Source organism: Panthera tigris, chromosome A1, assembly GCF_018350195.1.
Source record: "Panthera tigris isolate Pti1 chromosome A1, P.tigris_Pti1_mat1.1, whole genome shotgun sequence".
Lineage (NCBI taxonomy): Eukaryota > Metazoa > Chordata > Mammalia > Carnivora > Felidae > Panthera > Panthera tigris.
The window spans coordinates 135,113,491-135,130,326 of NC_056660.1; the positions used below are offsets into that span (position 1 = coordinate 135,113,491).

A 16,836-nucleotide genomic window follows, 5' to 3' on the forward strand; every position below is an offset into this window, starting at 1 on the left:
TAGTTGTATATTAGACCTTGTGGAATGATCCTCTATTTTCTTTTCTTTTCTATAGTCCATCTCTTTGTCTTTTTATCCTTTTTTTCCTGGGAAATTTCTGTGACTTTCTCTTTCAAACCTATTGCATTTTTAATTTTTGCTGTCGTATTTTTAAGCTTGCAGTGCTGTCTTATAAACTTACTTGTGGATGCATTATTTTTATTTTTCTTATGATATGGGTGGTAACTTTTTTTTATTTTTTAGCTTTCTACTTGAATTGCTTGTTCATTTGAAGTTTCTTTTTGTTTGTTTTGGTCTCTTTCTTTCAAGTTAGAGCATGTCCTCAAATGTCTGGTGCTCAGTGGCTGGCTATTAATAGTTTTTGTTTGTTTGCTTATTTGTCTCTTATTTTATTTTTTTATACTTATTTGTTTTTCAGAGAGAGAGAGAGAGCACAGAGGAGGGGCAGAGAGAGAGGGAGAGAGAGGATTCAAAGCAGGCTCCACGCTCTCAGCACAGAGCCCGATGTGGGGCTCGAACCCACAAGTTGTGAGATCATGACCTGAGCTGGAGTCCAACATTTAACTGAACTGAGCCACCCAGGCGCCCCAGTTTGTTTGTTATTTAAATGTTTATTTATTTTTGAGGGAGAGCACACCTGCACATGTGTGTGAGTGGGGGAGGGGCAGAGAGAGAGGAGGACAGAGGATCTGTAGCAGGCTGTGTACTGACAGCAGACAGCCTGATGCAGGGCTCAAACTCACAAACCGTGAGATAATGACCTGAGCCAAAGTTGGATGCTTAACCAACTGAGCCATTCAGGCGCCCCTGTGTATTAATGATTAAGAGTAAAACACTAAAATTGACTAGAAGCTCTGTGTCAGCATGCCAGCATGTCAAGTAATGAGCATCACTTTCAGGGTGACCCAGCCATTTCTTTGGGTAGTCTACCCATCAATGTTTTTGAGATTTTTCTTTTCTCTTGGGCAGATCCACTCCCCAGAGAGGCAAGGCCTTATCTCATTTTGGAGGGTATAAGTTCAGCTACCTGCATTTAGGGGACTGAGTGGAAGAAAGAAATTGGAGGTCTCTCCATTTGGTGTGGAGAATTTTACTTCATCCTCTCTCAACTTGCCCAGCACCTGAATCCAGAGTTCCTTTAGTTCAGCCTCTCCAAACGTAAAGTTCCAGTCAGCTGGGACCAGAAAGACGCTGTGCTCTCACTGCACTCAAACGTGTAGGAGGGAATCAACTAATTCTGTTTCAGCTCCACCTACACCACCACTTTCATAGGCTCCTGGTACTCCCCATTCCTGAAACCTGCCGGAGCCTATAGCAAGATTCAGTTTGCTTCTTGGTTTTCCACCACTAGCTTAGATTTCAACTTTCTTGGGCTCTCTGGTACTTCCATTACCACTTTTCGATTTGCTTTCTTGCTTCCAAAATGTTGGCATTATTGTCTCCTCACCTATCCTTGAGAGTTACGCGTTTTACTGTCTTCAGGGAGAAACAGAGACTATGTATATTCAGTCTGTCATGTTAAACCCTCATGTCATATTCCCTCAGTGAACCATCGCCTTCTGTTTTCTGAGACACCTCTGAGACAACACTGATCTCCAACCTCTCTGATCTTATTGCCCAATTTTCTTAACATACTTCTCCCATTTGGTTCAATTTTAAATATGGAGTGCCCCAGGGCTTGCTCTTGGCATCTAGGCTTCTTTACATTCCTCCTCTGGATGACCTGTGTTAGGATTTAAATACCATTTACAGCCAAAGAAGACTTAAGCTCCCTCCCTGGGCTCTGCCTAGTGGACCTCTCCTCCCCCATACCTTTAAGCATTCCAAATGTAGCAGAATTCTTGATCTCCTACTCACAACCTGCCACCCATTAAAAGCTGCTCCTCTCTTAGTCTTTCTGTTTCAGTTACTCAGGTCAAAACCTGGGAGTTACACTTTACTTATTATTATTTAAAGTTTTATTCATTAAGTAATCTCTACATCCAATGTGGGGCTTGAACTCAAGACCCTGAGATCAAGAGTCACATGCTTATCTGACTGAGCCAGCCAGGCGCCCCTGGGAATTACCCTTGACTCCATTTTCTCTCACTCCCAAGTATGTAAATCATCAAGACCCAGCAATAGTCTTTTTTTTTTTTTTAATAGATTTTTTTAATGTTTTATTTTTATTTTTGAGAGGGAGACAGAGTGCAAGTGGGGGAGGGTCAGAAAGAGAGGGAGACACAGAATCCAAAGCAGGCTCCAGGCTCCAGGCTCTGAGCTCCAGGCTCCAGGCTCCAGGCTCCAGGCTCTGAGCTCCAGGCTCTGAGCTGCCAGCCCAGAGCCCAATACTGGGCTTGAACTCACGACCCTGAGATCAAGAGTTGCATGCTTATCTGACTGATCCACCCAAGTGCCCCTCCTACAATAGTTTCTTAATGGCTCCTCTGGCTCTTCTTTTCCTTCCTCCTGCTTCCCTCCTCCTCCCCACCTACATACATTATCTCCACAGTAACTAAGGTAATCTTTTTGAAAGATGGATTATGCCACAGTTTGGCTTGAAACCCTCCAAAAGCTTGCACTGCATATACATAGCCCAGACTCTTTACCTTGCTTTACAAAGACTTGTGTAATTTTATTCTTTCTAATTTCTTCAATCTCATTTTCACTCTATCCCCCATACTCTAGCTACACGCTTTTCTGAATATGACAAATTCATTGCTATCCCTGGGTATTTAAAAGGCTATTTCCTCTATCTGGAATGTTCTCCTTCCTGTCATTTAAACCTCACCTTAACCTAGGAATTATGTCACCTTCTCAGACCATCCCTGACTACCAAGTCCAAGGTAGCTACCAAGTTACTCTATTTATATCACTTTCTTTTCATTCTCTGCCTAGCACTTAGTAGTATCTGACTTTTCTTTTTTTCACTTTGTTTACTTATTTACCTGTTCTCTCTCTCTCTCTCCCTCTCTCTATATCTGTCTCTCTCTCTTTCTCTTTCTATCTCCCTCTTACTGGAATATAAGGTTTGTGAGAATGAGGATCTTCTCTGTTTTGTTCAGAGATATATTCCTAGCACTTAGAACAGGGCCTGGTATGTAGTCAGCCCTATTAACTTGGCCAGAGGAGAGAACATTGAGTTCATTGACTTCACACTGTATAGTTAGTTCACTTAGGAGAAAGACGCACACATTTTTAACTATTGTAAAGAAAGGAGGTGATCCATGGTACTTAATGCTAATTAAGCAAAAACAAAAAACAAAAAACAAAAAAAAAAACAAAACTAGCATATTGAATGAGTCTATAGGTATGTACAGAGTTGGCAAGATTTCTCAACTGTGGCTCTACCAGACTATTGACATTTTGGGCTGGATAATTATTTGTGTATGTGTTTGGGAGGGTGGGAGCTGTCCTATGCATTGTAGGAAAAGCTGTGGGAACTGTTCCAGATTTCCAGATTAAAGGAAGCTAAATGCAACATCTGGCTCTAGACTGCATCCTCTACTGGAGGAGGGAAGATGCTGTAAGTGACATTATTAGATCAACTGACAAATCTGGAATATAAACTAGGTTGCATTTAATATTGTAATAAAGTAAACTTATGGGGCACCTCAGTTGATTAAGCTGCTGACACTTGATTTTGGCTCAGTTCATGATCTCAGGTTCATGAGATTGAGCCTTGAGATAGGCTTTGTGCTGATAGCTCTGAGCCTGCTTGGGATTCTCTCTCTCCCTCTCTCTGTGCTCTTCACCTGCTCATGTGCATGCACATGTGCACTCTTTCTCTAAAAATAAACATTAAAAACAGTATACTTATGAAATTGATAACTGTATTGTGGTTATATATGAGAATATCCTTTTTTCTTAGGAAATGCACACCAAAGAATTAAGGGATAAAGGGCTGTAAGTATGTATAACTTACCATCCAATGTTTCAGGAAGAAACAAATTTTTCATAGAGTTTATTAATTTTGAGACAGAGAGAGAGAAAGAGAGAGAGAGAGAGACTGCAGGCAGGAGAGGGGTAGAGAGAGGAAGAGAGAATCCCAAGAAGGCTCTGTGCTGACAGCAAGGTCGATTTTGCAAATCCCGAGATTATGACCTGAGCCGAAATCAAGAGTCAGAGGCTTAACCAGCTGAGCCAGCCACCCAGGTGCCCCAGGAAGAAAATTTTTATATACAGTGAGACATAGAGATATATATAGAAAGAGAGAAAAATAAATGATAAAGCAAATGAAGTAATATGTTAAGGGTACTTGAATCTGGGCAAAAGGTATATATGTTCTTTGTAATAATTTTGTTTGCAACTTTCCTAAATTTGAAATCATTCTCAAATAAAAAGCTTAAAGAAAAGATTGGCTTTGGGAAGCAATTGTATTAAAGTAATCTGGCGGGTTAAAAAGCTGACAATATTCTTTTTAATGTTTACTTATTTTTGAGAGAGAGAGAGTGAGTGAGTGGGGGAGGAGCAGAGGGAGAGGGAGACACAGACTCCAAAGCAGGGGCCAGGCTCGAGCGGCCAGCACAGAGCCTGACGGGGGCGGGGGTTCGAACCCACCAACCGTGGGATCCTGACCTGAGCCGAAGTCGGCCGGTAAAGCGACTGAGTCACCCAGGCGCCCCGAAGGTGACAATATTCTTAACATACAATTTGTGCTGTGGAAACTTCAGGGATCCAAAAAATAGCCAAAGTTTCGTTCCCAAGTAATTCATTTTGTGATCCTGGGAAAGTCACCCAAACCCTCTCTGAGCTTCAGTTCCTCCACCCCAGGAATGAAAACAAATGAAAGATACTCAAATCAAATGAAAGAATGTATTTTAAAGCCTTTCCTGCTACAGTCCACTGCAGAAGAGGAAAGTGTGTAACAATAAGTAAGATTAGAGCCATAACTGCGTCTCAGTTTCTCCAACTCTTGCTGCCCCACTGGCACTTTTCAGAGGCCACCAGCCACTCCCTGTGCGTGCTCCCGCTGCGCTCAAGGTCTCCGCTCCAGGCCGGCGGCACACTGCCCGCTCGCCTCTCCAGGTGGCAGCACAGCTGCCAGAGAGCAGAGGCCTGGCCCCGCCCCCTCTCGAACGTCTCCGCGGGATCGCCCAGGAAACGCATTCTCGGAGGAACAGGCAGCCGCCAATGGGAAGGGAGCGAGTGCCACGAACAGACCAATGAGGAGGGAGCAGTGCGGGGTTTAAACCTGAGGCTGGGTACTGCTCCTCCCGGCGTGCTGCGGAGGAACGACTGTTGGTCTGCGGTGCGTTCAGGTCCCCGGCTCTTCGGTGGCTCCCGTGCTCTGCTTCTCCGCGTTGAGCTGCTGCCTGGTGAAGAGGAAGCCATGGCGCTCCGGGTCACTAGGGTGAGCTGCTGCGGACGATGAACAAACGCGGCCTTCCTGGCTTGCTGCGTGTCCTCGCATCCTCTGTCGCCTGCCGGAGGCTCTCGAGCGGACCAGGGCAGCGATTTGGGGAGAAGGACGGGGGCGGGGGGGATCGGTGGGCCCCTGGCTTGGTGGGGGAGTTAGGTGGACCGACGAAGAGAGGAAGAGAACTGGACCAGCCTTGGATAAATGCTTGCCGCGAGTGGATGGGTCCACAGGAAATCTCTTTTAAAATGTGATACAGGTCCCCAGAGCCGACACCCACCAACCTCATAACCCCCTTCCCGGAGAGAAAATGCCTGCAATTGCAGGCTTTTTTATTTCCTTTCAAATGTAAATTCGTGGAATTTTAGGGTCGGCCGGGACTAAACCGACAACCCCTGAATAGATGAGTGAAGAGGTTCTGGGAAGAAATTGACATGTCACAACCGAAGGGTAGATCCTGGAACCCCGGTTTTCCTTGGGAACCCTTTTTTTTTTACAGCCAACTTTTGTCCTGAGAGCCTCTCTCTTGCCCCACCTTAATTGACCCTTGACTTACTCCGCTCTGATTGGGCCAGCTCTGAAAGTGGTCTTGCTTCTTTCAGAACACGAAAGTTAATGTTGAAAATAAGGCAAAGATCAGTATGGCAGGCGCAAAGCGCGTGCCTCTGGCCACTGTTGCAGCCTCCAAGCCAGGACTGAGGCCAAGAACAGCCCTCGGAGACATTGGTAACAAAGTCAGTGAACAGCCACAAGCCAAATTGCCTCTGAAAAAGGTAACTATCTCTTCCTGATCTAACTTCTCTGTAAGAGTCCACCTTACAGCTGTGACCCTTGATGCAGAAACAGTTCATTTTCTTCTTTCATCCACAGGAAGCAAAAACTTTGGCTCCTGGAAAAGTTATTGCTAAAAAAATACCAAAACCTCTGGACAAAGCACCCGAGCCTGTGTCTGTACCTGTGCCAGAACCAGAGCCAGAACATGAGCCTGTTAAAGAAGAAAAGCTTTCTCCGGAGCCTATTTTGGTAAACTTACTTTGGTTTGGTTGTTTCTTTCCCTCATTTAATAATAATGTGGAATCAGTGTTTGAACAAATAGTAATAATAGTAACATTTATAGAGTGCTTAGCAGGAGGTAGCCTCTGCACTTCAAATACATTTAACTCCCCCAATCTTTAATTTTTTTTTTTTTTTATGTTTATTTATTTTTGAGAGAGAGAGAGTGTGTGTGAGCGAGGGAGAGGCAGAGAGAGGGGGAGACACAGAATCCGAAGCAGGCTCTGGGCTCTGAGCTGTCAGCCCAAAGCCTGATGCGGAGCTCAAACCCACAAACCCAGAGATCATGACCTGAACCAAAGTCAGACACTTAACCAACTGAGCCACCCAGGCACCCCATAACTCACCCAATCTTTGTATTGACTGTCTTACTTGTATTCCTACCTCTACTTTTTAGATAATGGCTTAGAGAAGTATTAGGTAAATTTTCTAGAGTCACACATCTGATCACACATATGGACTTAAACCCAGGCCATCTGGCTTCAAAACCTAGGCTCTAAATCGTTTTGTTATACTGCCTCCCCCCTCTTTTATTTATTTATTTATTTATTTATCTATCTATTTATTTATTTATTTATTTTAAGTTTATTTGAAAGAGAAAGTTCTCTCAAAGGGGCAGAGAGAGGGAGAGAGAATCCCAAGCAGGCTCCATGCTTTCAATGTGAAGCCCACTGCGGGGTCAAACCCTCGAACTATGAGATCATGACCTGAGCCAAAATCAAGAGTCGTTGGAAGCTTAAGAGACTGAGCCACCCAGGAGCCCCTCCTGCTCTTTATTAATGGTATTGATTTATCATATGTGCATGGATCAAAGATTTTACTGTCTTTGGTACAAGCCATCTGACCAGAATTTATTGACTGAAACAGATGATCTTGAATCCTTTTACTCCCTAATGTGGCCACTGAATAATTAATAAGCCTGTAACACTGGAATATATAAAAGTGTAAAGCAGAAAAAAATGTAGATTTTCAGAGTAGATAAAATGAGTTAACATTTGGCCTCAAAAACTAAAATTAAGAACTTAACTAAACATCAGTCATGTAAATATACCCACTCCTTTGAAGGAGAAACAGGACACCTAAAAGGGGCTTTGCTGGATTTACAATGAACTGCATTTAATGAAGCTCTAATTTTATAAGAATACTTTTTTTTTTCAGTGTTTATTTTGAGACAGCACATGAGAGAGAGCAGGGTAGGGGCAGAGAGAGAGGGAGAGACAGTGAATCCCAAGCAGACTCTGCACTGAGAGTGCAGGGCTCAATGTGGGGCTCGAACCCATAAACTGGAGATGACCTGAGCCAAAGTCGGACGCTTAACAGACTGAGCCACCCAGGTGCCCCTACAATGGCATCTTTAAATTAAAAAACAAAAACTAGGTGCCCCTGGGTGGTTCAGTCAATTGAGCATCCCACTCTTGATTTCTGCTCAGGTCCTAGGATCTGCCAGGGTGGTGGGATCAAGCACAGGCTCCACTCCTAAATAAAAAATTGCATGCATACATACATACATACATACATACATACAAAACAAAGTAGTTAAAACCAGTTGAGAAAATGATCTGTAAAAGTCATTCAGCCCAGCCCCTTATATCTAAGGGTGGGAGATCTGAGGCTGTTGCTTTAGTATTAACACTCTGGAGATGACACATGAAACCTATAGCATGTACAGTCATACCAACTATGTGTGGTTTCCTTGAAAGTCCCATACTGATGGTCTTTGCTGTCCCACTTATTTAAAAAAGGCCTTTCCTACCCTCACACTCTTTTAGCTAGTAATCTTTTCATCTTTCAAAACAGTTCAAACAGGTGCCTGGGTGGCTCAGCCACTTGAGTGATCGACTTCGGCTCAGGTCCTGATCTCACAGTTTGTGAGGTCAAGCCCCACCTCGGGTTCTGTGCTGACAGCTCTGAGCCTGGAGCCTGCTTGGGATTCTGTGTCTCCCTCTCTCTCTTCCCCTCCCCCACTCATGCTCTGTCTCTCTCTGTCTCAGAAATAAACATTAAAAAATAAATTAAAAAATAGATAGATAGATAGATAGATAGATAGATAGATAGATTCAAATCCCTTTGAGGACACTGTAAAGACAGTGCTTGCACAGGGCTTGACTAGAAGAACATGATCAATGAATGTTTGAACAAAGGGGAAACTGGAGCTTGAAGGAAATGGTTAATGATAACGAATGAACTCTGTTAGTCCTTGGTAGGCAGGACAGACATTGTGTTTTCCTGGGCAGTGAGAAGCAGTCCATGTTTTGAAATGAAGACAAAAGACTCATTCATTTGGATTGACTTCACGTGACACTGATAAACAGATTTGTTATTTACTCATTTCCTTTAGAAGAAAGTCTAACATGTGATTTTGTTTGCTTTTTCTCTGTTTTACCCATTCGTGTCGAGGTTCTACTGATTTCAAAGTGGCTCATTCTGTTTGGGCATTTCACTTTTGTATTAATCATGTCCTGAAGAGAAACTGAATAAATTTGAAAAGAAACTAATTTTCCTTTAAGGAAATGAATTGTGAATTATATGTCTTTTTAGCAGTTGGTCTGTTGAATCGGTACCAATAATTGGGCCTTCATTCCCGGATGGTATGCTTCTCTTTGCTATTATTTCAAAAGGTTTCTCTATTTCAAGGTTGATACTCCGTCTCCAAGCCCAATGGAAACGTCTGGATGTGCCCCTGCAGAAGAATATCTGTGTCAGGCTTTCTCTGATGTAATTCTTGCAGTGAACGATGTGGATGCAGAAGACGGAGCTGATCCAAACCTTTGTAGTGAATATGTGAAAGATATTTATGCTTATCTGAGACAACTTGAGGTCTGTATTACTTCCAGAATATTTGTTTTTTCTAAATGGTGCTTAGCTTTATTAAAGATATTTTACTTTGTTTACAAGAATTCAAGCAGGATGTAAGTAGCGTTTCTTAACAGATGCCACTTGGAAATTCTTCTTCGTGGGGTACCAAAAATCAAGTCCCCAGACAAACCAAGGATACCTTTTGTTTGCCATTTTGGACAGAGAAAATTCAAAGTGACACTGGGTACTGCCCGAATGCTTTTTTTTTTTTTTTTTTTTCTCTCTTTTTCAAAAAAAATTTTTTGATGTTTATTTTTAAGAAAGAGAGTGCAAGCTGGGGAGGGGCAGAGAGAGAGGGAGACATAGAATCTGTAGCAGGCTTCAGGCTCTGAGCTGTCAGCCTAGAGCCTGATGCAGGCCTCAAACTCAATGAACCACGAGATCATGACCTGAGCCAAAGTCAGATGCTTAACCAACTCAGCCACCCAGGTGCCCCCAGAACCCTAATGAATGTCCATAGGTTAAGGATGGGCAATTCCCAGGCTCTGTGTTTGAGGATTAGAGGCAGGAGGTAGGCCATAATGGAGAATATGCCGAAAAACTATAACCACCAGCAACTCAAGGCACTTTGGGTCCTTGTGGCTGATGTGCATGTAACACCAGGGAAATTTTTCTGTGTCTGAGAGTACAATAAACAAGTTTTTGGTTTTCTTCCATTTCATATCACTTCTGAAACTTCATATTAGTGGCATATGCCATCTGCTCCTCCTGCCCGCCAAAACAAGGAAGCATTCTGTGTGCTAACAAAAAAGCAAACAAGCACATTTGCCCAGTTGTGTGTTTATAAGACATTCTCTTCTTTCAGCACCATTTAACATCTTTTCTCTCTTGTCTGGTTCTTCTGGGCATCCAAAAGATTTTCTATACAATTGTTCTGTAAGAAGACTTCCTTGCCAGGACCAGGCTTCCACTTTGGGTTTCATCTCCCTTTTTAAAGTTTTCTAACTTTGGTGGGGTGGGTTTAGCAGATGTATGCGTTGGTCCTTGATGGTTCATTCTTTTTACCTATGGTGTGTTGAGGGTTTAAATCCTACAGCAGGAGAGTGGTAGCATATAGGTTCCAGCTGATCTGGAAAATAGCTGGTGCTATTTTTCTCTACTTCATAAAGCTCAGGTTCTGGGTTTATAGTCTTAAGTGAAAAGATCTGAGATGATGGCAAGATATCTTGGGGTTGAAGTGGTTGCAGAGTGTGGGCAGGTAACAGTGATGGTAAGTTGAACTTAGTGAGATCTGCCAATATGAAAAACCTGTCAAACTGCCCTATTTAATGTTTGCTTTCTTCCTCAGTGATAGAGCTGTTTGTAGTGACAGTATGAAGAATTAAGTTGACACCTGTTAGAGATTCTAAATGCTCCATTACTATTCTGTGATGACTAATATTTCTGATCAGAAATGTCACAGGGAGTCTTGCTTCTAAAGGATAATCAGCATTCTTTTGCAGGAAGAGCAAGCAGTAAGACCAAAATACCTACTGGGTCGTGAAGTCACTGGAAACATGAGAGCCATCCTAATTGACTGGCTAGTACAGGTTCAAATGAAATTCAGGTTACTGCAGGAGACCATGTACATGACTGTTTCCATTATTGATCGGTTCATGCAGGTGAGCATAATTCAGTACCTGAGGGTTCTCCATTCCAGGGTTCTAGCTGAGTCCTAAGAAACAAACTTCTCCGGCTAACATCTGTCTTGTGGGGTAGAGTGTCATTAATTGAGATTTTGCTATTAGAATGTTTTTTCCCATGTTCCTTTCATAGCTATGTTGTCTCTTTTTTTTCAAGTACATATTAGTTGTTCATCAGGTTGGAATTTCCCATTGCAGAATAATTGTGTACCCAAGAAGATGCTGCAGCTGGTTGGTGTCACTGCCATGTTTATTGCAAGTAAATACGAAGAAATGTACCCTCCAGAAATTGGTGACTTTGCCTTTGTGACTGACAACACTTACACCAAGCACCAAATCAGACAGATGGAAATGAAGATTCTAAGATCTTTAAATTTTGGTCTGGGCCGCCCTCTACCCCTGCATTTCCTTCGGAGAGCATCTAAGATTGGAGAGGTACAGATTTCTTGGATAATCTTTAGTATGGGACATAATGAAATATTGCTAATCACAAAGATCTGATTCACCTGACTTCTAACTCTACATGAGGAAGACATCAAGATGTTCTTTATTTCCAGTCAGGCTATGTATTAATGTTTTCATTGAGGCTTTCCATGGGTAGTTGAATTTGACAGTTTAAAAAAATTTTTTCAATGTTTATTTTTGAGAGAGATATAGCATGAGTGGGGGAGGGGCAGAGAGAGAGAGAGGGAGACACAATCGGAAGCAGGCTCCAAGCTCCCAACTGTCAGCACAGAGCCCGCCGTAGGGCTTGATCTCACAAACTGTGAGATGATGACCTGACCTGAAGTCAGATGCTCAACCGACCGAGCCACCCAGGCACCCCAGCATTTGAGAGGGTTTTTTTGTTTTTTTCTAACGTTTATTTATTTTTGAGACAGAAAGAGACAGAGCATGAATGGGGGAGGGGCAGAGAGAGAGGGAGACACAGAATCGGAAACAGGCTCCAGGCTCTGAGCCATCAGCCCAGAGCCCGACGCAGGGCTCGAACTCGCGGATCGCGAGATCGTGACCTGAGCTGAAGTCGGACGCTTAACCGACTGAGCCACCCAGGCGCCCCTATAGACAAATACTTGTAATTATAGTTAAGGGTATACTGGTTATTGCCATGACAGAATTCTGACAAAAGCTCAGAGACCTGTGGGTTTTGTTTCAGGTTGATGTTGAGCAACATACTTTGGCCAAATACCTGATGGAGCTAACTATGCTGGATTACGATATGGTGCACTTTCCTCCTTCTCAGATTGCAGCAGGAGCTTTTTGCCTAGCACTAAAAATTCTCGACAACGGTGAATGGGTAAGCTCTTCCTGCAGACTTACATTACCCGAAGCTTTTAAATTTTAAGTGATGTTTGCGCTAATACTGGACTGTTTTCATTAAAGGACAATTCAAATGATTTCTAAAAATAGAGCATCGACTGAGAGAATGATTAAAAATGTTATCTTGTTTACTATGTGTTCATAAGATATTCCCACTTTGTTACCTAATTTCATCTTACACAGATGAAGACTCTCAGGCAGGTCAAATGACATGCTAGAAGTCCATCATACTCCCTGATTCTACACATATTTCTCCTATGTGCCATGTGCTACCCTAGGCCTTAGGAGTAGTATTAGGCATGCGAATGTTGGTGTCAAACAATTTGGAGCCCAGCTTTGGAGGGTACACTAGTCAGCAATTAAAGAAGTTTAATTAGGTTTGAGCACATTAGTGTATAATAGGTTTAATAAGTACAGGGTCCTGGAGAAGCATGAAAGAAGAGTATTTGGGGAAGAAAGCATCTTAAATTTATCTTAAATTTCAGTTATAATCAGTCCTACAGAATCCCTCTTCCTACCCCCTACTCTTGACTAACTTACAGAAATTTTCTGAGAACCATTCTTCATGAGCATTTCTAACATTAACTTTTGTTGCCGTAGACACCAACTTTACAGCATTACCTGTCATACACTGAAGAATCCCTTCTAAATGTTATGCAACACCTGGCTAAGAATATAGTCATGGTGAATCGTGGGCTTACAAAGCACATGGTAAGTCAGGGGCATTGTAAGGTGTTGGGAGGACAAGTGAAAATACTTAAGACTTCAAGTCTGTAAATGAATAGTTTATTTTCAAGGAGTTGATTTTTTTTTTTTAATAATGTTATTGTTTTAAGTGTATTAATACTTGAGAGAGAGAGAGAACACCAAGAGAATGAGGGGGAGGGAGAGAGAGAACGCCAAGCAGACTCCACGCTGGAAACGGTGTGGAGCCCAACCCAGGGCTCTGTCCCACGAATTCTGAGATCCGTGACCTGAGCCAAAACCGAGGTGCTTAACCAACTGAGCCACGCAAGTGCCCTTGGAATTATTTTAAGTGACTCTCTGTACTATTGGGTCTCACAATGTTTTCCTTTTTCCCTTCATTAGTTATTATGCTTTTGTCTTCCAGACTATCAAGAACAAGTATGCCACATCTAAGCATGCTAAGATCAGCACTCTAGCACAACTAAATTCTGCACTAGTTCAAGATTTAGCCAAGGCTGTGGCAAAGGTGTAACTTGTAAACTTGAGTTGGAGTACTATAATAACTACAAATAAAATTGGCACCATGTGCCATCTGTACATATTATATGTTACGTTTACTTACTTTTAATAAAGTTTGTGGTCCTTTTTATTTCTTACACCTTAACTCATTTGAATGTGGCTACTTCCTAACTCAAGGGTAACCAAAAAGGTGTGTTAAAGATACGATGGGGAATATAAAAAGTGCTTTCAGTTTATTGGGACCCAGCACATATATATAATTGTTACTTGTGTGGTGTTTGTTTTATGTACCTGGCTTTGCATTCTTGTATGAATTACTATGGTCATGAAGGCATTTAAAGCTGTTCTCTAGGGCATACTGCATGTAAGCCCAATTATCTTGGAGAATATGCTGCCTTATTCTGTCAAAGATCTGCCACCTTACCCCTAGTCCTCCTGTTTTCTGTTTCTTCTGGTGGTTTCTGCCATAATTCTAAGTAGTTTTTACTTCTACCACTATTTCTTAAACTATCAACTTTTTTATTTGCAAAAATAAGAACTTTATATTCTACACTTTTTCACTTTCTTGATTGATCAAATAAAAGCAGATCCTCAAAACACATAAAAGTATCTAAAAAAAAGTTAATTTACTCCCCACCCCCTATTCTTACAGCTCAATCCCATCCATCTGAAGGCACCAACAACAGTTTGGGGTGTATCCTTCTTTGATTCTATAAATACAAATATGCTTATAAATAAGTTGTTAGGGGGATTTCTAAGAAATGGAATCATTCTATATATAAGCAATTCCTTTTAACATGTATAGGCCTTACCTGTATGTGGGCATTTCCATTCCATAGTATGGATAAAGTATAGGTTATCCATTCTGTTGATCTTCAGATTGCTTTTCCTCTTTGCTCCTACAGATAAACCTGTTGATCATTAAATACCATGCTTTCCTTTTTGTACTCTGGGTTCTCTAGATATGTGCATTCTAAGTTTGGCAGGTGCTGCCAGATGACTCTCAAGTGTCATCAGCAATGTACAAAAGTTCTGGATTTCTCTGCTTCCTTGCCAGAACCGAAGATAATGATTCTCCAGTTTCTGTGAATTCGGCAAGAAATAATCTAAGTTGTTTGCTGCCCTAATTTTTAATTCTGATGGCTAGGTTGAATAAATTTTTGTTGATTACTTATCGATATGTAAGGTTTTTCCATTTTGTCATTTGTCTTTTGATTGTTTATGCTCTTTTGCCATGCAGACACTGAAGTTTTTATATTGTCAAATCTTGTTTTCTACAGTTGCTTTTGGATTTTCAGTCTCAAGATCTGCTCCATCTCAGAACAGTAAACATGTAAAATTTGGAGTTTTCCCCATTTATATCTATAATCCCTCAATAAACTTTCTGTATATGGCATAAAGTAAGACTCTTCCAGATGGGTGCCCACTTATACCAGTATCACATGATCAAGATTATCCTTGTCCAGCTGAATTGAAACAATTCCCATCTATTTCCTAAACTTTTTTCCTGTGATAAGTGTAAAACTATTATATTATCTGGTAAAGTGAAGCAAGCACTATTTCTCAGATATTTGGGGGCAGTTTCAAACATAACAAAGTTATGTCCAGTTACCGAGAAGCTCCTTTGAGGTTTTGAGTATACATCATGTCTTCCCATCCAGAAGCGTTTTTCTCCAAGATCTGTTGCATGCCCTCCAATGGAATGTTAGAATTTTAGTTCTATAATTACTGCACTTGTATTGTCAAGTTTATTGCTGGTTTTGTGGGGGTTTTGTCACTACTGTGAATACAATCTATTTCCCACTAATTTTATTGCTAGTTGTAGTTTGCTTACCCAACTGACATCAGTTTTTTTATTCAATTTGTGTTTTTTGTTTGTTTTGGTTTTTTTACTCAATTTGTTTTAATGGAGTTCTCTAGGCCTTAAATCTACAGATTTTGGTTTTTTTCAGTGCTTATAGTATTTATTGTATTAGAATCTCCAAAATAATCATAATAAACAGATCCCAGCCCTCTATTTTGTTCCTGGATTAGGCATCTAAGTATTTTTATTTACTGTTTTTGCTGTTAGGCTTTAAGTAGTGTTTATGTTTTAGATTTTTTTCTTTTATTTCTGTTTAGAGTTAAGTGGCAAGGCTGTGGAAATTAATTTGCTTTTTCAACTTTAATATTCCACATTAGAGTTTTCCTAAAGTGGAATGAATTCTTGCTCATGATCTCACAGTTTGTGAGTTTGAGCCCCGCCTCAGGCTCTGTGCTGACAGCTCAGAACCTGGAGCCTGGAGCCTGCTTCAGTTTCTGTGTCTTCCTCTCTCTCTGCCCCACCCCCACATGTGCTGTGTCTCTCTCTGTCTCAAAAATAAATAAATGTAAACTGTAAAGTCCTTTGGCCTGGATCTGCTTAGAATGGTATGTTTTACATTACCAGTGTTTTTTAGGAATTACCTTCCCTCTATTAATAGGAAATAACTATTCTAGATTCTTAAAATTATGGTCGTATATACAGTTTCTGTCTCATCCTTGATACTTTTGTTTTCTAACTGGGCTTCACTGGAGGGTTTTTATTGGTGTTTTAAGAGAAGGGGTTTTGTGCTTGCTTCGGCAGCACATTTACTAAAAGAGCCAGGTTTGGTGTTATCATTTCTACTACCTTTGTTTTGTAGTTTTAGTTTTATATTTTTTTAACTTTTTAAGTCTATTTCTTAGAGAGAGAATTCGAAGCAGGCTCTGCACTGTTAGTGGATACCCACACACGAGGCTTGAACCCAAGAACCAAACCATGAGCTCCATGACCTGAGCCAAAACCAAGAGCCAGAGGTCACTGTAATTTTAGCTTTTACATCAATTCTCACCATCTGTTTTTCTTTTTCTTTTCTTTTTCTAGTTTAAGTTAAGTACTCCATGTATTTTAGTGGTAAAATCCTTGATGCATTCTCCTTTGAGACAGCTTGTTTCTGAAGCCCTCCTTTTCATCTCTGGTCATTAAAATTTCTTTTGCAGTCCTTCCTTGATCTGGAGATTATTTAACTGCTCATTTTCCTTTTAATTTTTTTTTTCTTTTTTTCTTTTCTTTTAGATAGAGTGAGCAGGGGAAAAGGGGAGAAGGAGGGAGGGAGGGAGAGAATCTTAAGCAGGCTTCACATTGAGCACAGAGCTGGGCGTAGGGTTAGATCCCACAACCCTGGGATGATGACTTGGGACGAAATCAAGAGCTGGTTGCTCTACTGACTGAGCTACCCAGGCACCCCTTAACTGCTCAACTTCTAAGTAGTTTTCTTTTTTTTTCTTTTTATTTTTTTTAAATATATGAAATTTATTGTCAAACTGGTTTCTCTAAGTAGTTTTCTTTTGGAATATTTTGGAATTCTTTGTGTGGTGATTTTTAATTTCATTGGAAATGGAGGTTTTTAAAAAGACTCTGAAACCACATTTTCTCTGTGG

General features: G+C 41.2%; 1 protein-coding gene across 1 annotated transcript; it reads left to right on the forward strand.

The window, feature by feature from the left end:
- The first annotated feature begins 5,157 nt into the window (after window positions 1-5,157).
- Window positions 5,158-14,569, forward strand: CCNB1 (cyclin B1). Its single transcript, XM_007079883.3, has 9 exons — window positions 5,158-5,332; window positions 5,941-6,111; window positions 6,209-6,361; window positions 9,026-9,208; window positions 10,690-10,848; window positions 11,068-11,304; window positions 12,026-12,166; window positions 12,790-12,900; window positions 13,301-14,569. Exons 1-9 carry the CDS (start codon window positions 5,312-5,314, stop codon window positions 13,406-13,408), a joined length of 1,284 nt encoding a protein of 427 aa, XP_007079945.1. The 5' UTR covers window positions 5,158-5,311; the 3' UTR covers window positions 13,409-14,569.
- Window positions 14,570-16,836: the final 2,267 nt, after the last annotated feature.